General features: G+C 43.2%; 1 protein-coding gene across 1 annotated transcript in view; it reads left to right on the forward strand.

Annotated features, from left to right (window-relative positions):
• tenm1 (teneurin transmembrane protein 1) overlaps nt 1–23,003 on the forward strand; it is a 147,672-nt gene that overhangs the window by 57,408 nt on the left and 67,261 nt on the right. The window contains exons 5-7 of the mRNA XM_068740281.1: nt 8,832–9,005; nt 18,133–18,335; nt 21,256–21,463. Coding sequence (XP_068596382.1) covers nt 8,832–9,005; nt 18,133–18,335; nt 21,256–21,463 — 585 coding nt within the window. The remainder of the gene's footprint in view (nt 1–8,831; nt 9,006–18,132; nt 18,336–21,255; nt 21,464–23,003) is intronic.

The following is a 23,003-nucleotide window of genomic DNA, read 5'->3' on the forward strand; positions in this document are numbered from 1 at the left end:
CCATAAATTGATCACCTTTTGGTTTTGGGCTTTCAGGTGTGCACATGTGAAAACATCACCTTGGGCTCGCTCCAGCACATTTGGTATTTTAGACAAATCATTACCTCCGTTTGGTGGATAGAACTGATTCATACATGTTGATCAAGTTGTCTCCTCCGAACGTCCTTGGCAGCCTTGCTTATCATAAATAAAGAGCTCCTCTATATGTCGGATCGCATTCGGCCAAGAATGCTTCAGGTTGGATCTGACAAACGCTGGAAGATCCTTATTGGACAGAAATTCTGCTTTTGTTGTTCTTCTTTTTTCAACATCAAAACCACTTAAGACTCATAAGAAATGGTTCTTACTGTAACACACACACACACACACACACACACACACCAACTGATACGTGTGAACGACGGCGCCTTGCACTGTGCTGCCTCTCCCTCTCATTAGTTCCGTGTTGTTGACTGTGCGACTGTTGTTGCTGCTTTGACAGAGTGATGATCTCCGGCTTTTGTTGTTCGCTGTGGTGTAAAGAAGTGTTCTCAAATTGAGATGATTGTGTGAAAACATTTGCTGCACGAGTCTACGAGACAGGCAAAGCACAACAAACAAATCTACCAGTGTGCGGATGATCAGATTGTCACGCGAGTTGAATTAGAAACATCCTTTCATCCTCGTTGAACTGATTATGATGTAATCCTAAGCATTGGCATGCAATAACGCGATAAACCGACATGATAAACTCAACAAACGTTCCGAAAGTTTTACTTGAAGTTGTGACGGCCGATCAATGTGGATTGTTTGCTTTCCTGGACGGATGAATTGTGCGTATTGTAAGAAAGAAGGAATGCTATTCTTTATTTGCCCTTTCATACAGGATGGCCTAGAGCCTCCTCTGCTAAAGGAGATGCATTGACATACCTTTCTTGAGCATCTTCCAGGTCATTTCACTCATTTAAAGAACCTTCTTAATAATAAAAAATAAAAAAAATTCCTCTGCAACCAGAGTGGCCGGATTTCTGTACGCACCAATGCAAATTGCACCAAAGCAAAGATGTACCCTCTGCTGATGATGGGCAGCGAACCAGAGGCGAAGTCAGACACAGCTGTCAGGTGATGGCCGCTGAGATGAAGCTGCTGTCGAATTGAGTCGGCCGGGGCATAATGAAATGTTACCTTCTCCCCAAGGGACGTTTTTGAAACAGGTGGTTGCCTGCCTGTCTGGAATCAGTGGCGAGCCCCTTCATTGTGCTCTGTCTAGGAGGGCAACTGGCAACCAATTATCTACTCCGCAATGCTGAGTGGGCAAGATTGGCTGCTGTATACAGCTTGTTTCCAGTTGGCCCTGGAAGTTTAGAGTTTACTGGCTCAGCACAGTTCAGAGAGACAAATAAAACCTGCCACATACGGCCATTCAATCACAGTAGTAGAGTATGTGCTGCTTTGGGCATTCTATAGAAACATTTTGATTTAAAATATATATATATATATATATATATATTTGGAAGGACTCTTTTTCATTAAAGAAGCTTGTTTGTTGTAGAATATAAATCAGTCCAGTGTTCGTGCTGGCAAAACAAAACAGAAACAAGCCCTTTGGGGCTCATGGGAGTTAAACTGGGAGCTGCTGCGCATCTTTGTTATTAAAATGAAGTATTATGTGTTTGTGCGTTTAATGGATGTGTGTGAGGAGAGGCAGCATATGTGACTTTTTGATTGGGATTTTGTGTATGTGTGTGTGTGTGTGTGTGTGTGTGTGTAGTTGTGAGAGTGTGCTTCTTTGAGCCAGCTGCTTCATGCCTCATTGGGGTCTGTATTGATCGGTCCAGTTTCTCTTTGTTTCCAGCCCTTTATTTGGTGATCTGATGCAGTTTGAGGAAACCCGCTGCCCTTTGCGAGAACTGCGCTAACAGGAAACAGCAGAGGCTTTTGGTGAAATGGCCTCAAATGACTGGATGCATTTTGGTCAGAAAGCCCGGAAAGGTGAAAGAGCGGCCACAAACGCTGCACTGAAACAGCCTCTGTAACTGTGGTTGTTATTGCTGGAGCCTCCACACATGTCAGGCTGCATTCTGCAGGTGTGTAATAAGAGGACATGATGTGGGGCTTTGGATAATTGGAAGTGAAACTCGGGCATTCCGAGGCTACCTGAGGGGTAATGATTGTTTCTTCCTGCATTCCTGCTTTTCGATCCATCAGTACCATCTTTATCAGCTTTCTGACAGCGTAAACACGGCATCTCCTCCTGGCAGTCCGTGGCTTCCTTCTTTGCAATGCAGGTGAAAGGTGACAACAACAACAAAAAAGGTCATGTGGAGTAAGATTATCATTTTAATGAACAGATGTATTGTTTATTGTAATTGCTTTGACATTTTCTTGACATGATAATAGAGTGTATTACTGAACACAAGATGTATTATAACAGCAAAATATGTCAAATTTAAGGCAAAGGTAAGATACTGAGGCAGGCTTTTTATCATTGTAGAAAACCCCCTAGTAGGCACACCGGGTTACACCAAGACCCAACCCGATTTGTCACTAGTGGATAGCAGCAGACTATTATAGAAGTTTAACATTCCGCTCTGATGTCCAGCAGAAAAGGAATCTGCTGTCAGACTGCTGTATTTGCTTGTCAATGTATAAACATCTGTAATTATCTTCACCATAACTTAACTTACGATATCCATTGATGAGCCTCTGAGGGCGTTCGATTTCCTATATTTTTAAGATTTCAACCACTCCCACACATGAAGGGGCAAGCCAAAAACAAAAGCAAGGGGAGCTGGAAAACAAAGAACACACGGGATCCGGGCATTTATCTTCATTATTTACACCCTACCTGGGACAAACGCACACACCTGTGCACAAAGAGACAGCGATGAGCTGCATGCGACGGTTGTGAATCGGTCGCTGTTTGTTTGTCTGCAGTGTTTCTCTTCCTTAATCCGAGTCTCTCCGTTATTTTATCCCCTGGTCCAAACAGGACCTACCATTCCAGATTAGCGGGAACACATCGATGGTGAGTTCCAGGTTAACTGAGGCGACGGTGTCGCCGAGTGAAGCGATGCTTCATGCTCACACATGAACTCGAGCAAATGTCAACTGCGCTCACGTGAACACACATTTTAAATGGTCACAAGCATATTATTAGTAGTTTTCAAGGGGAAGGAGGGGAGGAAGAGGAGCACTTTAGCACCTCTTGTCTGTCAGATCAGTGCAGGGAGGGGAGGGGGGGGGGGGGGGGGGGGGGGCTCGCAAAAAGACGGGAGGCCAAGAAGACCCCCAGGCTTTCAGTCTCTACACTATCGTTGACTTAGACACAGATGGCTCTGAAGTCCCTCTCCTTCATTCTCCTTCACACTTGTTTTCCCCATTTGTCTCTCGCCTTTCCTCCCCCTGCTCCCTCTGTCTGTTATCTCCCCCCCTCCCCGGCTCCCTGCCCTTCTTTCCTTCCCCGCCTTTCTTTCAGCTATCCCTCAGAAGTTGTGGCTTTAGCTCGAGGCTGACACAGCCAAGCAGAACTTGGATGATAAATTGCTTTTACTGTACATGCTAAACTACACGCTAAAGCATATGAGTGATGCTCCTGAAAGTGTTTGCTGCGGGGCAGAGGCAGCCACATAGTCTTTGCTTGTCAGACGGAATATAGTTGGAGGTTAGCTGCGCGTGTGAGCAAAAAACAACTTGGCAATCGGGCCTGGATGCCTCTCCGCTTGTGGGGGGGGGGGGTATTGATAAATCATTTTTAACAGACTACAGTGCTGCCTTGGCTGTAATGGTTATCGATAAGACAGTATATTCACAGTCATTCGCACCCATTGTGTCCTGCATCTCCGCACAGCGCCGATAGCAGCATGAAAAGTAACTCAGGCATTAAACAGACACACACACACACAATTTGGTTTTTTTCTTCTGCTCTTCTCCAAACACAAGTGTGAAATCTAATCATTGCTGGAGCCCACAATCATCTCTATAATCTGGAGACACACACGCACACACACACACGCCTGGCAACAACAACAGTAACAATGGCAGCAGGGAAGGCGAGCAGGCATCATTGCTATTTCTACCAGCAGCAGCGCCGTCATTTCAGCCGCGCTAAAGATAAGCGCACACGTATAGATCTCTGCATTCCAGCTGTTCATGCGCAACAGCTGGAACGGAGACGCTGCAACACGCCTGCAAAGTTCCACAAGCGCAGACTTTTCTGTTCTCTTATTTCCTCTCCCTGGTAGTTTAAGTGCACCTGAAAAGCCACATCAAGCCGCCACTTTTCTCTCACTGCTGAACTTGACTCCATCGCTTCACACACAACTCTGCCGCTGTTCTCTTCAGCTTGGCGCGTCGCGCAAACGCACAGCGCAGCGGGGTAGCCGACGGCGTGGGTACAGCGCGGAGCCTCCTCGCAGCAGCGCCGTCCTTTTACCTCCGGCAGGCTTCTCGCTGTCACGCTGCTCAATGAGTCATGTGTGCGGGGGCCCCGGCCCGTCAGCTCGGCGCGCTGCTGTTCGCTGTAATGACTGGACTTACTCGGAGTGTCTCTCTAACATGTGACAGAAATGTAATGTGTGTTTTTGTGTGTGAGAGAGAGAAAGACGGACACAGAGAGCGAGATGGATAGACAGACATTGAGGGGGGGGGGGGGGGGGGGGGAGAAAAGCGAGCGGGAAGGTTCACGCTGAGCACATGCTGCGCGCGTAACTGACGGCATGCTGGGTTTTTCTGAGCGTGTTTGTTTGAGCGCGCGTGTTATGTGTCCACATAAATGAATCAAAACATTTGTCAAATCCGGTAAACAACGGAGTACGGAAATGAAGCGAAGGGCTGAATCCGGAGGCATTTTTGCGCAATCGTGCGTTTGAAATACTATTTTAATTAATTCTGATCAACGCATTAACATATAGGAGCAGATCGGCAGAGGATAGCCGCGCAAATGCTGCTTGGAGTTCAGCTGAGGAGCGTGTTTGTTTGCTTTTTGCTTTTCTCGAGAGAATTATTAAAATGAACAGACGTTAAAGAGGCCAAAGATTAAAATAACAAACAAACACTGTGCTTCTTTAGTTGTTATTGCTTTACATTGTAATTATTTTAACTTCAAATCAAACTTGCAATGGCACTCAGTCGATTGCATGCCTCCACCAAGTCCCAGTAGCCCCCTTTAATTCAATCAAGCTTTATCCAAAATGAAACCCGTAATTTAAGGTTACTGAATACATAACAGCCGGCCATTTAAATGTGGTTGACTCAGATGTCTGTTTGGCTCTGCACCACATGATTGCATAAATGCATAGCTACAATACTGAGCCCCTGAATAGGGCAGATTTTTTTTTAGATCAGGATTTATACTTTATTAAAGAAATAAAAACTAAATGTGAAAAAAGACTGAATCTGCCCTTAACCAACCGAGCAGCGAACAAACGCACCTTGTTGGAGGTAATCAGGCTGATTGCAAAGCGGGTCTTTACGGATGGGCACGAGGAGCATTCCTTCATTTAAATGTCAGTTTGAATCCAACATGAAGCGTAATACATATATAATTATATCAGTTAACCTTCTCCTCTTTGAAAGTCTATTTCTTAATTTTGTTTTACAAGATGTGATTTATCAATGAATATCTGCACAGACTACTTCTAGAAAATGGCAGAAAGACAAACAAACATTCGATCAAACGTCTCTGGCCAAATGTTGACAGCCAGTTAAGAATAGTGTTTGAAAAATAGGTACCGGTATATTGGTAAAATGAACCCTTTGAATTTGGCATGCAAGCTTTGCTATGTTAAAACCTTGCATAATCACATGAGCCATTCATTTAATTAGTTTAACCATCTGCATTTAAAGCTCAAGGAGAGAGCAGCAGAGCTGGACAACAGGCAACTGGACAACAGGCAAGGTCTCATATCCGCTGCACCCTCTGATGCTCATTCAAACTGCTTTGTATAAAATAAATACCAAAGAAATACTGATGTATGAATACGTGATGATAAGTCCTGCTCTAGCTTCTCTCCGGTGGTCGGAAGCACGCTTTAGAGGTGATTCTAAAGCTCCTCGGGCAGGTCTGTTCTGTCTGTTCACAGATCCCGGCTCATAAGTAAAGGTGACTGGACTTTTTTACTCCCTGCAGCGAAATGAAGATCCACTGAATTATGTACTTTGTAAAACTGCTTTCAAAGTCTTTCAAAGATATACATATTGCAGCGGGACATTTTAACAAAACCGCTTTTAGTATCTTTAACATTTGGTATTAAATTATATTTCATTGGGGCGGAAGGTACCTTCACACAGTTGTTCCTCTTGAACGAGGCGAGCTTGTCCATGCCTTAGAGGAACCTCAAAAGTACATCGGCGGCCTTGGTCGCAGCCTGCGGATCCGCAACCTCCTCCACTTTACTCTCCGCAAATGTGGACTGAAACATAAGCCCTTCCTGTCCTTGCCGTGGCTCCATAAGCTCTCAGTGCTGATAAGTCTTACACTTCCACTGGTCTCGATAGTGCTTCGAGGTCCTCCAAAGTACAGGCGCATAAACACAAACTTCTTCAGTTTACTACCCTCCGCTCCTCGTCCCACTGTCAGATCCTTATTCCTCATCATTCAACCTGTGTTGGCTAGCTAAAGGTCAACAGTCCTAAAACTAGAGAGAGAGAGAGATATGCTGATGAGAAGGAGTAGGCGAAGCAGAGTCTGCTTTAGAGGATGGATGGAGTAGTAAAGAGGAGGACTGTCATTACTGGAGTTGCTAACACTCAGCTGTGGCATGCTCGTGCATGTGATTGTGTTAGTGTGTGTGTGGTGGGGGGGTCACTGCAGAACAAGGAGCAAAAGCAAAGCAATTCAGATGAGTGGACGTAAAAACAGAATGAAGTATGGGAGACTGAATGGAAAAAAATGCTCAATGTATGAGTTTGGGAAGAACTTGTCATCCGTCAGTGAGCACTCCCACAGACTAATTTATGAAACCATGATAGGTTGTTCCACTCCACTGCATAATATAATACAGTATAAACAGTGATGATGCATGCAAACCTAAATTTGTAGGTGCAACACTATATTTCATGTTTAATAAGACATTAGATTTTGGGCCGCACAGGCTTAGCGTAAGTCTCTGTAGCATGCTGTTTCTAAATGCATCAGTGTTAAATAAAGTGTCATCAGTATGCATTTCGTTCCATACCTGTTTTCCTCCATCCATCTGCTAAAGATAGAATAACGCCGCAGTGCCAGACCACCCAGCGGGGATTCTGCTGGGAACCAAACCCATGAAATCGAATATACAAGGCAGATCATTTGAGCTACTGTTTAGATCATACTTTTTTCCACCATCAGAATGAGCCATCACATATAATGTCGCAGTGGTGTCTTAATGAGAAAACCCCACACTGCATCTTTTCAAATGAAACTACAGTGAATCAGGGTGGGTGGGGGGGTGGGGGGGGATTAAAATTAGTGACTCGAACCCGCGTTTATGTGAAGAATCTGTGCATGTCCATGTCTGGTCTCGTCACAGGTTGACAGTTCAATTAGTCTGAACTAAATGATGCACGGCGTCTCCCTCATGGCCCCGGTAATCGTCAGTGTTCTGCTTTGAAGAGCTCATATTGTGCATGAATAGATAGCTAAACCAACAGAGCCGGGGCTAGTCAGAAGTTGAAATGCTGAAGTGCGTGATTTGCTGATCCCCATTTATGCCACAGAAGAGCACGGGAACGAATTGGCTTCAACCCTCGTAGCTCATCATAGATTTGTCGTACTTTCGGAGAGAGAAAGCGTTATTTTTCCTCCCCGTTGCTTCTGCGACACAAAGTGTTTGCAAATGGCTTTGAACTATCTCGAGTTTTAATTAGGCATTCTTCATCACCTGGGAATGAAGTCTGTGGGAGTGCAGGGGCGTATGCATGTGTGTGTGTGTGAGGGGGGTTGCGCTCGTGCATACATGGAAATAGCAGGCGCCTTTATGCACTCATGGGAGCACGTGGCGTCCGTGTGCATGCGTTGGTCACGCCGTTTCATTGTGTATTTCTTTTTCTAAGCAGTCATTTTGTGCGCGTGTTAGGAAGCACATGTCAAGTGCTTTTTCTGGGTGTTGGCAATCAGGAAACAGAAGCCAGACAGTGAGGACGTTTGAAGTCGTCAGAAGTTTCCTGCCTTGATCTGCATGCGGCAGCCTTCCTCTAACTGCCACCAGCGCAGAGCAACTTTGTGATTTGAGTCTTTGCATTTGTTTGATGTTCCAAATGTGTCAGAGGAGAGAAGAAAAAAAAGCAAAAAAAAAAGAAACTGCAGTGATTTATTTCATTTGTTTTGTTCCTCATATCAGCAAAGGGACCTTTACAGAAAGTAGAATGTGAATGGAACCCGAGGATTGGTCAGAGCGAGGTGGATGGATGTTAATTTCCTTAATGGGGGGGGGGGGTTATTTGCTTTTATTTAACAGCATACTTGATTGTTGTGCTAGTAAACATTTTTACGAGTGGGACGGAGAATTCAGTATCCTCCCATACCCTTTGTTGTTTAAAAGGCCCATATGGATTGTGAATCGGCAGCAGCTTTCAAAGCGTCATTAGTCATGCATAAAAGACTGTTAGCGTTTTAATGCCAGCTCTGGGCTCGGGCTCTGAGGATCTGCTTTAATTGCCCACCTCTGCCACATTTTGCAGTCATGTGTGTGTGTGTGCACATACTACATAGGTGTGTGAGCATATGCGTGCAGGTGTTATTTGTGTATTTACTAACTGCAAAGGCCAACACTAATGAACTGAGAGAGAGCTCTAAGATGGAAATTCAGACACACCCCTTTGGATGTCTTGAATAATGATTTGTGTGTGTGTGTGCGTGTTTGTGCGTTTAGCTATCCACCTGTTAGGTCTGACCTGGCATCTGCGGCACGGCGATAGCCAGCTGTACGAGAACGGCGTGAGCTCCGCAGACCATCAACAGGAAGACCGGAGCAGAACCAGACCCACCAGCTCCGTCCACCTGTTGGACACACTCAACCCTGAAAACACACACGCTGGTGACAGAGGTGAGTCGACACCGACACGACAGACGCATTAGGAACAGATGCTCTGCTTACTGCTCAGCTGTCAGTAAGAAGCAAGTCTATGAAACTGGACTTTGTTGTTCATGAAGGAGTAAATGTGTTGACAGAATTCGATTGTTCAATTACACAAGTATTAAGCTGCTTTTGTTGTTTCGTAATTCATTGTGGCATTTTAAGAGTAGGGTGTTTCCTTAAGCCTTTGACGTTTTCCCAGAGCAAGATGAATACATAAGCTTTTTTGAAATACCAATCCATTAATTGCAAATATTTCTAACCGAGGTTACCTTGGAAACCTGTCGTCATTTATTAGTCAGGGCTAGTTTATAGGCTTTAGCCAGCGATACAATTCATTCCAGCATTAAGGTCCCTTTGTGCTGTTGTGTTGTTAACAAGGCTATATATATTTATTGCTTTATTTATTCTGAGCGCTCACTTTTTTCTTAAAGGGGAACTTTACAAGTGTGGGTGAGAACTACTACATCGTGCATTTGTGAGAAACAAGTGAAGAATTTATGATAATTGCTAATTACCAAAGACGATGTGTGATATCATATGTTATGTGTTAAATTGTATTTATTGTGTTAAAACTAAACCTTTAAATGACTCATATAATGACAGCAGGAACTATTGACTGAGCACGGATAAAGAATGACTCGTGTCATGCAAAAACAGTGGCCTTCCATCATGAGAGAATCATTTGTCATGCACATGTTTTGTCACTATATGCAGCTGTGCAAAGTTCCATGAAGTCTGTAAAAAAAAGAAGAAAAAAACACACTGGTAAGATTACCAGTGAAGGCAAATCCCTGCTCTCTGCTCGAGGGTCGTCAGCGGCAGCGCTGATCATGTAGATAGCACAGCTGATTCTCTGACTGCAAGCTAAAGCTGCCCCTCTGCTTTTCATGTAAAAACAAACAACAAACGTTTCACATTTTAATCAAGTTATTCTTGTCTTAAACTGGTGCATTGATGATTGTTCTATTCTGACATGTATGCTTCAGTTTTTTTTTTAAGAACAATAGTTTTAGTGATTTTAAATCTGAGGTTCGCCATATATAATAAATCTGTGCTGCTATGTTGCTGGAAACGATGGATGCGATCTTCTTCTCTGTTAATTTATGTGATCTGTACTCACATTAGTCGCAGACTTGATTAAACAGTCGATTTACGCAAAGCTCTGTTTTCTTTTTTTTCGTAGCCACCATTATTAAATACCCCTGGGCCAATAAGTGCACAGATAGATGGGGAAGGTTAGCGTAAATAAATACATGTGAGAGCAGGTCAAACAGTATTTTATTTTCTCCCATTTCCATTTCATCTCAATGTACGCTAGTTATTCTCTTTCTGCTCAGTTCATGAAAAACACCCCAGCAAGTCTCAGAAATATGGGCTTTATTGGAAACATAATTATTAGAATAGCATTAACACCATTAAATTAATCCTCTAGAAATGTAAATATAATAACACGTTGAGGCTGACTATATCCCGCCTTGCATTAAGTCTCTGATTTACATACATCGCAGACTTGGCACAGTGAATGTTCCAATACGACAGAGAAACGTCAGTCTGGAGATCAGCCTTGAACTGATTACTGATTGAGTAGAAAGGCAAGGTAATTTGTTAATCATGTTTCCTCTTAGCCGACCCGTGACTGGAATACCTTCTCTCCACTCGACCGTCTCTCCACTAGCCAGAGGAATTACTGACGCCAATTTAACCCCGTGACATTGGACATTAATTGTGAGTGTTCCAGGTCATGAAGTCAGATGGGACACAGCAACCTTCATGCCTAGACAGACTCTGATGGATATTATATTGGATGCTGTTGAAGCTCATGTTCATCACTTATACAGAGAAAGTGCAAACCAAACTGCAACCCACTGCATTTTGGGCAACCTGGGACATTCCCTAAAGCAACTATTCTTGATGAATCCTCACATTCTGGGGATTAAAGCGCTCATCAGTAGCTAAATCCTCTGATGGAGGATGCCGGGGTCACGGAATTCACTTCCGAGTGTTGCCTCCCTGCAATCCATTGTTTCAATTTTTATTGCTTTATGCGTGATAAAAGCTGGGGAATCCAAATGGGCAAAAAGCTAAGCCATTGAGGCAAGGGGTTTAGATTAATAAAATTGGAACAGTGGAGGTGGTCCCGCAGGCAGAGGAGTGCCAGAGAGATTAGAGATTAGAGAGTAATCCAGTGTGGCAGATTATCATGCTTATCCTGCTGTACCATCACCTCTCACACCACGAAGCCGCACAATCCCAGAGATTACGCATCAGAGGATGGTGAAAGGAGGCTGCCATAAAGAAAAAGCAACATGGGGGGAGAGGGGGGCGGCGCCGAGAGGAGAAGTGTTGATTGATGCAATCTATGTGATGTTTGAGATATTCACCATAAAAAAGACAGCAGCTAAATCATGGCTGGCAGTGAAGTTCAGTTTTATGAAACAATTTATTAGTCACTTCCTTTCCTTTTTTTCCCCACACAAGAATAAAGCAATCTGTTTTTCTGATGAGTTTTTTTTTTTCTTCTTCCCTTTCTTGATGCACATATAAACACGAGCAATCCTCATAACCATGGTAACATAAAGATAGCCGAGCACCGCAATTGGATGATAGCCATCAGTCTGTGCTTCTTTTGAAATAAACTGATGACACGGTAGAGGGAGAGATGAAACAAGCTGGGCGAGATGATTGGAAGGTAGTAATCTCTTTGTTATTCTTGGTCGTGCATTTTTTTTTCGCTGTTGTTTTTTGATGTCAGCTTCAATGTCATGAAGATAGCGTCCCCGTTTGATTTGTTGGCGCTACACTGAAATTGCAGCACAGATGAAGCAGCTTGCAGCCCAGCTCCAGATACTAATTGACATATTGTGTCATCTGCGTATGGCTAGTGTCTTGTCAAGCTGCGTTTTATGTTCTTTGTGCCTACTCGCCCGCAGTTTTCTCGGGTTCACGAGGAGCCCTTCTTAGTCATCCACATATAAAAGCGCTCTAATTTGTGCTACATTAATTGCCAGTCACCCCCCCTGATAATCAACCTCTGGCAGATATGCATGCTCGCTGCATTCTTTAAAACTTAACGAAGTACACTGAAGTTTGCGAGAGATATTTCAGTCAGCATGGAACGCAAGCTATATTAATGACATGAATTGATACAAGCTCACATATAGTGGGGGAAGCCTAATGCCTCATTATGATGTGAATGTGATGCGATGTGAAGCTCGCACGGAGCCATCTGAGCCCATGGACCGAGTGTGCAAACCATTGTGTGAACGGAGAGTTGGGCCGAATTGTGTTTCCCTTTATCCGATGGCGTGGTTGGAAATGGTGTGCAGATGGATGGAATGTGACAGAGACAGAGAGAAGGGCTCTTAAAGAGCACATCAATATTCTAGACAGTGTGCAGGGAGCGTGGAGGGAGGCTGAGCAGTGTGTAAGAAAGGCTGTGCATATTGCATGCTAGTATGTGGGGGGATGTGTCTGTGGGAGGGATGAGTGTGCATGCGCATGTGGTGCATCTGTGGAATTGCTGATGGACTGGCCCCTGTTACACTGGTCTCATTGATTTTCTCACGCTGGCAAACAGTCTCGGGATGTAAGACACACACACGCAGACACATGTAGAGAAAGTATAGATCATTTACTGAACCCCCTGCTTGAGAGACTCAAGTCGAAAAGCCGAATATAAGATTTCTGTACATCAATTTAAAAAAAAAAGTCCTCCAAATATAGCTGCAGAGCTATAACATCATTTTATTCAGCACCTGTCGATGACACATTCCACGAGGCGCGGAGAGCTTCATGGTGCTTTGTAGTGCATTCGAGAAAAGTAGATTGATGTCTCAGGCTCTGACATCAAAGACAAAAAAAAATGCATTCAATTTTATCATCTTGATAAAAAAAGACAAGCACTTCCTGTTTGATAAAAAATCAATACTTCAGTACTTTCTAATTGCGGTCAAAGGACGTTAAACTTGGTGTGTGAGCTCATGCTCTCAGCTTGACTGGAGCATGAGCTCTCTTTTATTCTGTATCATACATCCTCTACTGCAGTCAAAGGGAAATATTCTATCGTTTCCCCAATGCTGGCAGCAAATATCAGGAGTCTGAAAATGAATGAAGATTATTTTGAACATTCATCGTTATCGGTAAAACATTAAAGCCAGTGTGTGCTTGTTCCAGATTTGACTGATGCTGACAAAACAAATCCTTAATGGATTTAATAGACCCGTTTTATTATTTATTTAATGAAATAAAAATCTCTTAAACCTTGGCTGTAAATTGCGAGTTAAAATGTGACAGTACACCTCATATTATGAAGCCTGTTAGGACAGATGCCCCCAACCTTTTTCCTGCCACGGACCGGTTTGATGCCGGGCAGGTTTTTTGGTTTCATAAATTCCACATTCTTGTTTTTACTCCAGGGTTTTTGGTCTATGTGTCGAAGCAGTTTTAAAACCTTCGTTGCCTCGTTAACGAAGCCAGTCAGATGGAGATAAACCGTGTTTTAAGTCTGACTCCTGGTTTGCCTGTTAAAACAAGTTTTCTTTTCTTGGAGGTCGTCGGCTCCTCTTCTTCCTCCTCAGTTGGACTTTCCCATTAGCAAAGAAGCTCTCAAAAAACGTTTGTTTTTTATTAATTTTCGCTAGTTTACGGCTTTTTTTTAGTATCGTATCATGTCACCAAGAAAATTCACAAGCAAATGTTACGTTGGAGAAAATTACGTTTTTCAAAATAAAACACCTTTTAGACTCTAATAATCGATACAACATAAATTGTATACATTCGTTATTCTTTCTGTGTGGCCCGGTGGTTGGGGACCGCTGAGTTAGGAGACAGCCTCCATTAAAATGAGCATTTAAGCTTCAACTGTGAGGCTTTATGTTGTGTGACGTTATACAACACATGTTACATGTCCAACAATGTAATTGCGCTCCGAGTGTCATGGTGCGAATGGGTTCGTGAACACACATCCTTGCCTGACACAGACGTTGCCTGAGGCCTGACGGTAGAAGGTGAGGAGGAGAGAGTAATGGAGGGCCTGGAGGCCAGGAGCATTATCTTCTCCTGACTCTGACTGACACTCATTAAGCTGCACAGTGAGCGAGGAGGCTGAAAGCTTATTAAGCCAACTGCTCAAAAGGCCCTTAATTGAATCCAAGTAATTATAGAGGCCTTGCCCATTGTGATATTTTTATTCATCCTGCGGCAAACTCAATCTCTTTTTGCAATTTGAACGCTATTAATGTTGTCTGTGCCACTGTGCGTGAGATCCACGCACCGGCCTCGGCTCTAATAGCAACTTGCACTCGCATGCATATACTCACGCAGTTCTGGTCCCCCCGGACATGTCCCTGTCACAAAGACCCCAGCTGCACTTTTAGTCTGTTCTCTGCTTCATTAGAATCTGAGGGATAATAACATTAATTGCAAAGACAGTTTAGTTCCTTTGAAAATAGATTACAGGTGTAATTGCTTTACCTGAATAACCCGTAGGCAAAAATAAATTAATTAGACCTTGTGTCCCAAGCCCGAATGTAGCTCATCTCGTTCGTCCAGCTGCCTGCACACACCAGACTCGCATGCTGTTTTCAGCAGACCTGCTTCCGGACCCTTCATCATTTCCTTTAAGTTCAGGTTGTGCCTGGTGGCAGGTATGATTTGGCTACGCAATACATCCATTGGCCCTTTAAACGAGCTCTACATATTTAATAAACCTCAAAACGATTTTAGCCTGCAACTGGCTTCTGCTGCCAGCTACTGATGAAAAGCATAGGAGAAGATTCATGCCGTGCCATTTATTTTTATTTTCTGCTCAGTGACCGGTAACAAGTGTGAATTTCAAGCTGCTTTTCATTTATGAAAACCACAAGATCGCAAGGTGTGAGGGAACTTTGCCTCCCATGCACGTTGGCTTGTTTAATCTTAAATTCATTTTACTTGCCAAGTGGGAAGAAAACGATGGCTGCTGAGACGCATTGATTGACAGCGGTAATCTGAACAGCTGGGGAGGCCTAAAGGTAACCCCAGTCACCATGCAACCCATCTTGCTTTCTGCGGGACTCCCAGAATGCCTTGATCCCTCCTCTCTTTTCACGGGAGCTGCACCGTCATTGTCTACTGCTGAGACAAAAGACTAGAAAGAAAGAAGTGTTTACTCTTTCTTGCATCAGCAGCTATAACTTGACACCACTGACTCCTCTCTGGTTGCGGTCCTTCCTTCTCTTCTCTCCCCCATCCTCATTTTCTCCTTTCCTTCTACAACCCCGTGTCTCTCACGCCCCACGGCTTATCCGTGGCGCTTTCTGCCCCGTGCTGCATCAAACCCGGAGAGGCTCTATATAGTAATTATCATGAGAAGGATCTGTCTGCTCATCTGCCCGTCAGCATGCTCACCGGCCCGCCTGCAAGCATGTCTGCCTGCCAGTGTTCTGCCAACTGCCATGCCCTATTCGCATCCTATTCATCTGCCATTGAATAAAAGGCTCCTTTCCGGGGGGACATCCATCCCTCTGCTGGCTTTTATTTTATTTTTTTGTGGTAAAGCACAGAAATGAGGATTAACATTAAAAGGAATAGACTGCTGAGGTAGACGAAGCAGGAAAACCTTCGTTTTCCTAAGCTGCTTTTATTCCGTTGGTAGAGATTTGAGTGCAGGGTGCTTCATACAGAACACCTGTCTCTCCTTTAGCTTTCATAATAGGCCTTTTTGAACTCTCTTTTTTATTATCTCTCCTCTCTTGTGTTTTCTTTTATTTGTCTTTCATCCTCTTCCTCTTTCCGCTATCTTATTTTTTGATTTTTGTTTTTTTGTCATAGCTCAGTCAGATTCAATCAATTAACAAATTCATCAATTCTGTTTTATCAATCTGGGCGTGCTTAGAAGAAAAAGAAGAAGAAGAAGAAGAAAATGGAAGATGAAAAGAAAAATCCAGCACTTTGACGTTTATTAGGATTACATTTTTTTCACATATCTCAGAAGTTCTGGTGGCCTGCAACCATGCTAGAACCTCATGAGGCTACATCAGCATGCTAGCCTTACATGTTTTTGATAATTTCTGTCACATCTGTTTAGCTGAAGAAATGAACCTTTTATCGTGTGTAGCGTACCTGGGGAGCTTGGCGAAGCACCTCTGAACTCTGATCCCTTTGCAATCTAACTTCCACTTCATTAAGTTGTCCTCATTGTGCGGATGTGACTATGTGGCAGCTTCACTCCTGCTGCAACCACAGACTTCAACGAAGCTGCATGCAAACATATCTCCCCAAGTAATAGTGACAAAAGGTCTACACAACACTGCCGGAACAGCATCACAATTGATTTCTTTGTCATTTAAATCTCACCGACATTCTTTATGTTGCATGAACATCAAGTCTTTTGTATCAGGAAAGATTCCTGGAGACATGATGGGAACGCTGGTTGAACAAGCACCCATCTGGTTATCTCATTTTGACACGGATGGGTTCACACTGGATCTGGTTCATAGTCCAGTGCTTCTGTGTGTGGCTGAGAGGCTGAGGGCCCTTGTTTGGATCGTGCTGCTAGAATCAATTGCAGAAATAAGGATGTATTTGAAATCAGTCAGTGGAAAAAAAAGAGATAAATCTGACATTTTGTCACTGCATTTTCAACTTTAGATGTCATAAAAGATTGAAAATGTATCAAAGTGGTGTGCTTTAATTTGGTTGGTTTTGGAATTGGGTTATAATTATTATTTACCTGCAGTGGCACTTTGAACCACGCGACAAAAATGAGTGTGACAAATAGTTTTCTGCGTGTGTCACTGCTAATGCTCTACACTTTAGAAGGTGCAATGCTTGTCACGTTTATCTTAGGTTGTTATTCGCAAGCGTTTTCTAATTAGCGGAAGAAATACAGATGAGGCTGATGGGAGTGCCATTATTTGCGCAGGTGTTTCGCTCATAAACAAATGAATTTAACAGATTTCAATTTTAACCTCATGACTGTGAAAGAGCCCCGTATTTATTCCAGCACATTCTGAGGGGAATATAATTTAAATATCACACCTCATGATGACCAATCCAATTATTTTTCTTGAATTTCTTGAAGCCACAAAAGTCCACTCCGTGATAAGTTGCAAAATCTCTCACATTACAAAAGTGATTTAGATGAAAAAGGCACAAAGAGTGTAAAAAACTTTCTACCATAATCAATCAGGGAGATTAACGGTCTGACCAGCCAAAGCAGGACAGCAATGCGCCTTGAAAGGGACAAAATAAAGGCAGAAGGTGCTCGCTGGCCTGAACCGCTCTGTCCATGTGACAGAACATGCAGTATATTCAGGCTGACCTGCAGGTGGACTTTGTGTCGCCATAATGGAGTAGGAAAGCTGTAGGCATTAAAGAGGGAGAGTGAGAGTCCTTATCCATGAATCTGCCCCTAACTGTTCTTCTGTCTTTTTGGCCGTAACGATCGGCTGGCTCCCCTCTGTCACCCCCCCAACTTAGTTTAGAAGCCGAGATATATCTCTCCATAAAGGCTGACACAAAGAGGGCTGGAGAGCCCAGCCTGCTCCCCGGCACAAAAGACTCAGGCCTGGTGGTTGATAAAGGCTTATGGAGAGCAGAGGAGCTGATGACTGGGGCACTATTGGAAAGGCCTATTCTCTTCACACACAAAAAACCACACTCTCACTCAAGACACTATCTTTGTACTGTGATGTTGGTTATGAATGTGTGTGTGTGTGCCTTTGCCCTCTTCCTTCTTCCTTTCACACACATCCCTCTGCATATACACACATTCTTTCTTTTTGGAAGATGCTAATACTGGACATGACAAAGCCGCAGCAGACGGCTCTCAGACAAAACACGTCCTTGCTAAAGCAGTTCATCTTCATGCAGAGCCGAGCCGAAGGTTTGCCAAAGCAAGGTATCCTGAAAAGCCTCATTTTCTTTCCCCAGCATTCACTCATTCTCCTAGTTTTATTCAGTCTTGGCTCATTAGTATTTCTGCTGCTCGCTTCGATATTTGACTTCAGGTTTGTGGTTAATTGCTTCCTCTGATACTAAAATGAACTTCTTGTCTTCTTTGACGAATGCGCAGTATGCAGCTTAAGACCTCTCCGTGCTTTCCTGTCTGCAGAGAAGTGGGTGCGAGGCCGGGCCATTGACCGCGGAGAGGTCGTCATTGGAACCCAGCAGAGCCAGGCGATCCCGCCGGGACTTTTTTGGAGGTTTCATATGACTGTGCACCATCCGACCTACATCAAGTTCAATCTGTCCCTCTCACACAACGCGCTGTTGGGGGTTTACGGACGCAGGAACATACCGCCTACACACACTCAGGTAACAGAGGCTCATGTTGTTGCATGCTGTTTGGGCAAGTTGTGCTTGTTTGCCGAAGTATTTGCAGCACTAGCTGAAGTACCACATACAAAATAAAGTGGGCACAATAGTGTGAGAACTAAATTCAACTGCTTCTTCAAACACAGTATTACAAAAGTTGAATTAAATATAGGAAATTAATCAAGTCAGAAAGTCTTGGTGCTTAGGTTTGAGTATCTTACCAGACACTGGTGGTGGTGGCTGATGACCCTGATTAAACTGATGGAGAAATAAAGACATAAAAATGGGCTCCAATATGATTGGCTAACCATGAGGGCGTGTACCTGTGCTAAGATGTAATTGATCGATGGGAACAGATAAATATTCACCCGACAGCCCCAGATAATAATAACAGGAAGTTTAAGATGGCCATTCCTCAGAAGTGCGAATATAAACTGTGACCCAAGTGTGCAATGATGTAGTCGTCCTGACATAACTTCATCAAATGCATCACCAGTCAAGCGCACATGCAGCAGTAAGTGAATGTGTCACAATCTTTATGTTACGATGTCCAGTCTTTTCCCATTGGTTCACAACAATAAGCAAACACACTTGCATTCCTTATTTGCTCATAGAATAAACAACGCTTGATGTTTCTCTGATACAATGGGAATCGTTATTAATACAATTTAATGGATTGATTCAGTTTTAATGCATGCATGTTGTTTACAATTAACTATAGCAAGCATCAAGGGGGGAAATAACACAACATTTAAATCCTTAAAATAGTTTAATATATAGTCAAAACTATATGGATATGGAGGTGGCTATATTTTCCATTTCATTTATTATTCTAGCGAGAGACCCTGAGAAGCAGGAACCGCTAAATGTAGCAATGTGTTTCAAAAAATAGATTTCTTATTCGCTCCTGCTTTACATCTATTTGCAGCTTTGCTTCCAGTCCAAGCTCTTGAAATTAAGTTTCAACTTTCAAATTCTGTTTCATATGTAAAGGATATTACTTAAAAGACTCACATTTGTGCTGCGTCAAGCAAAGTAGGAGGGGGTTCTATGTGCCAAGAGCAGAAGGACACCACACAGCATACGCCTCCCAAATAGCTCTCGTGCTGACAGAAAGCTAAATACAGAGGGACTCTTAGAAAAATGACATCAGTCGATAGAAATAGATGACAAAGGAGCATGGCTTAATGGATACATACATTAGTTTTAATTAGATTTTAGATCCAACATTAAAAACTGCGGGAGTTGAAACACATCTTAACCCCAAACTTGACCTGAAAACTGTGACCGTCTTGCATCGTATCGTGCCATTTGTTCAGATGGAGGACCGTGGAAGATGTGGAACTCTCCAAGGTGCTGATTCCATGTGGAGCATCTGAAAGTGGCCGGCTGGCCTTTTTCTTCTTCTTCTTTTTCCTCACATGCCAAAAGATCTCAGCTGAAAACAGATAAATTGTTGCTAGCAGTTCAAACAAGGAGTCCTTTATTGGACATGTGAAAAGTCTCACTTTTCAACTCTCGCCATCTTCCAAAATAACGAAATGCGTGGTTTAGAGGCGGCGAGTAACAGAAGGTGAGAGAGGGTGGCAGTGCGCTTTAAATTATCTTGCAAATTACTTTGCTCTAAGTCACTCACTTATTAACCCTCCCAAACTAACGGTCTATTTTTTTAACCCACCTGACCTGCTTGTTAACCCGTGGGTAATAGGTTGACCCTTGCATCGTCAGTAGCCCAGCTAACAATCCCCAGGGGTGAGGCGCATGTCGAACCTCACAGACGTGTCTCTGCTTAGAAGGGTCAGGGGTTGCACGGCATTGAAAACCATGTCTGTGATCGCTCATTGTAAGCACCACTAAAGCCAATCAAACAACACACAGGCACAAATAGACCGCATTGATGCTTGTTTTGTCATGCAAGTTGGTGAGCATCGTTTATTTGATCTCAGTGGAGAGCAGCGCGAGTCGCCGTCTCCTGCTTAACAGGTAGCATTTATGAGCAATGAACAAATCACTTTCTTTTTTTATTCTTGCTCTGACAATAGAAAAATAAAATATGCAAATGAGAGCAATTAAATCACCAGTCTGGCTGTATTAAAATGTGGTATAAAAGATGGTGGCAAACAGGTTGTACTTGAAGAGACTGCAAATTAATCAGAATATATTGTCGTACAAGTTTGACTGATGTAGAAATGTTGTCCCTGTCAAATAATGAAAGGTGATGAGATGTGTCCGTTTCCTCATGAGGACAGAGGACATTTTAGATGATCAGTATTATTTTCACAAACCTAAACGAAAAAAAAGGCAACATCTGATGCGGTCTAGCTGCAGATAAAATCTGTTTCAGACTCGTCTACAGAAACTATATAGACACGCACATTTGTCACATGCGATGTATTACAGCACTGTGCCATGCAGGAATACAACACACTCTATCTGCTTTTTAACATCAGTGCACCCCTGCTGCCTTCATGAAGAGGTCTAATTAGGTGTTTTTGACACGAGTTATGACACACGGTCCTCAAGGGAATAACACTGAGCGAGCTTGCTAGTTCAAGGATGCTTTAGGATGGCAAATGAAGGGAGGGAGCAATGTGAGTGGTGGGGAAAGTAAAAGAAAAAATGAGAGCGATGCACAGAAAGGCTTAGACTAAAGAAATGATAGCATGCTATATTCAAGGTGGGGAAGTCTTCTGAACCTGTTGAAGCGCCTGCTACAGATCAGGTCTGATTGAGCGAGACTGAGCTGCCGGGGACGACGACTCACACGTTTCATAATTCAAGTCTAATTATATGCACAGAGACAGACCAGTTAGCTAATAGAATACAACAATAGAATACGACAGTTTAAAAAAATGGTGACATAATTCCAATCTCCGCTCATCAGCAATACGTTTGTTGTTGTTGTGTGGTTTGTGTACAGTTTGACTTTGTGAAACTGTTGGATGGGAAGGCGCTGCCCAGATCCCTGACTGATCCCATCTCGACCGCCAAAGCTCCCAAAGGCCTGTTGCTGAGCGGCCTGCAAGAAACCGGTTTCATTGAGTACATGGACCCGGGAACCTGGCACCTGGCTCTCTACAACGACGGTCGCAACCTGGAGCAGGTGCTGCTCCACAGCACTCCTATAGGTGAGGAGAATAATGACACTTTGGCTTCTGTTCCCTTACGCCGTGCAGCATTTCTTGCTTCTTGCTTCTTCTTCTTTTTTTTTTTTTTTTTTTGTATTGCAGGGTTGATTCACCCTCTCGACCTTTCACTGAAACCATCAGATCATGACTAACTGCGGTTTCGAACTTATTGACATTTAAACGGAACGCTCCCTGTTACGTGCGTGCAGTTTGGCACGGTGAGAGAAAGCTGCTAGGGAGGGGAGGACAGCTCCGATAGTAATGACAGGGCTTGCTAACTGCAGCTCATTGCTGTGACACACACGGATGGCAGTGCAAATTGACGGATGTGAATAATGCAAGACTGCGAGGCTGAATATAGACAAGTGGGTAATTACAAGGGCAGTTTTGCCACTCCCACTTTGCTCCTTAAGAGAATACAGTGACAAAAAAGGTGTTGGGATGTGTAGCAGCACAGAAACATGATGAGTATAGACTGGATGATTTATAGGTAGAAAACAGGTAATGCGGCAATTGCAAGGTGTGAAATGTGTGCTGAGTAGAGGTGCTCCAGAAACAAACTTCATTTTCAGATTTTCATTCCCCAGTTCGTTGAATCATTCAGGTATTATAATATTGGGCAAACGATCATGAGGGCGGCTACAAGCTCTCTCAATTCTTAAGGTGCATGTTAGTGACCTTCTGAAAACCGAATCATTAAAGGGAATCACAGCGCAGTGAAGACATCCTTCATCATCGTATTGACAGGGTCTTTATACAATGACTGACAGCATGTGACAGCTAAACACAGATTTTATTTCCGAGCTGTCAAACACTTCCCGACTTGCGTGCCGTCTCTAAAGTCTGGAATATCCCAGACCTATTTTGAGTCACATATTATGTGATAAACAGGAAACAGCGACACAAAGAGTTAACTTTTGTTCTTCTCTTGACAATCAAAACAAATATGGAAACAGCAGATGGGCTCAGAATAGCAACCTCTTCTCCTAATATGGGCTTTCAAATGATCAATCAGGTGATTTGGCTTGAAAGAGTAAAATGACAGTAATTAAATGATGTCAGAGTGATGTCAGCGGCCTTTTTTAAACCCGCAGCAGCACGGGTTACCTTTATGCACCACATTGTTTTGGCATCAAAAGACATAAAAGCAAAACCTTTGAGCTACAGTAAAGTAAGTTCTAATGCGAGATTCGGTACGCTTATCGTTAGGGTGCAGCTTTATGGGAAGCTCAGGGAGAAACGGGATACTCTCCTTCTGCAGGAAATAGCAACAGGATTCAACAAATAAACAGTGTAAATCAGAAAAGGGCTCTAAGAATGAGCAAATAGAATACGACAGTCAAGAATTAGAGCTATGCATGGAATGAGATGTGTAATGATATTCTATATGATATATTGCCTGTAAAACATATATTTATAGTATTTATACACTAAATGACAAAAAAAACCCGCTGTCATATATAATCTAATTATTTTCCGTTGTGACGGATAATCAAAGCCATATTTGTTTGGTCCATTGTTAAGTCACGAGGCATTACGT

This window comes from Brachionichthys hirsutus, chromosome 6 (genome assembly GCF_040956055.1).
Source record: "Brachionichthys hirsutus isolate HB-005 chromosome 6, CSIRO-AGI_Bhir_v1, whole genome shotgun sequence".
Classification (NCBI taxonomy): domain Eukaryota; kingdom Metazoa; phylum Chordata; class Actinopteri; order Lophiiformes; family Brachionichthyidae; genus Brachionichthys; species Brachionichthys hirsutus.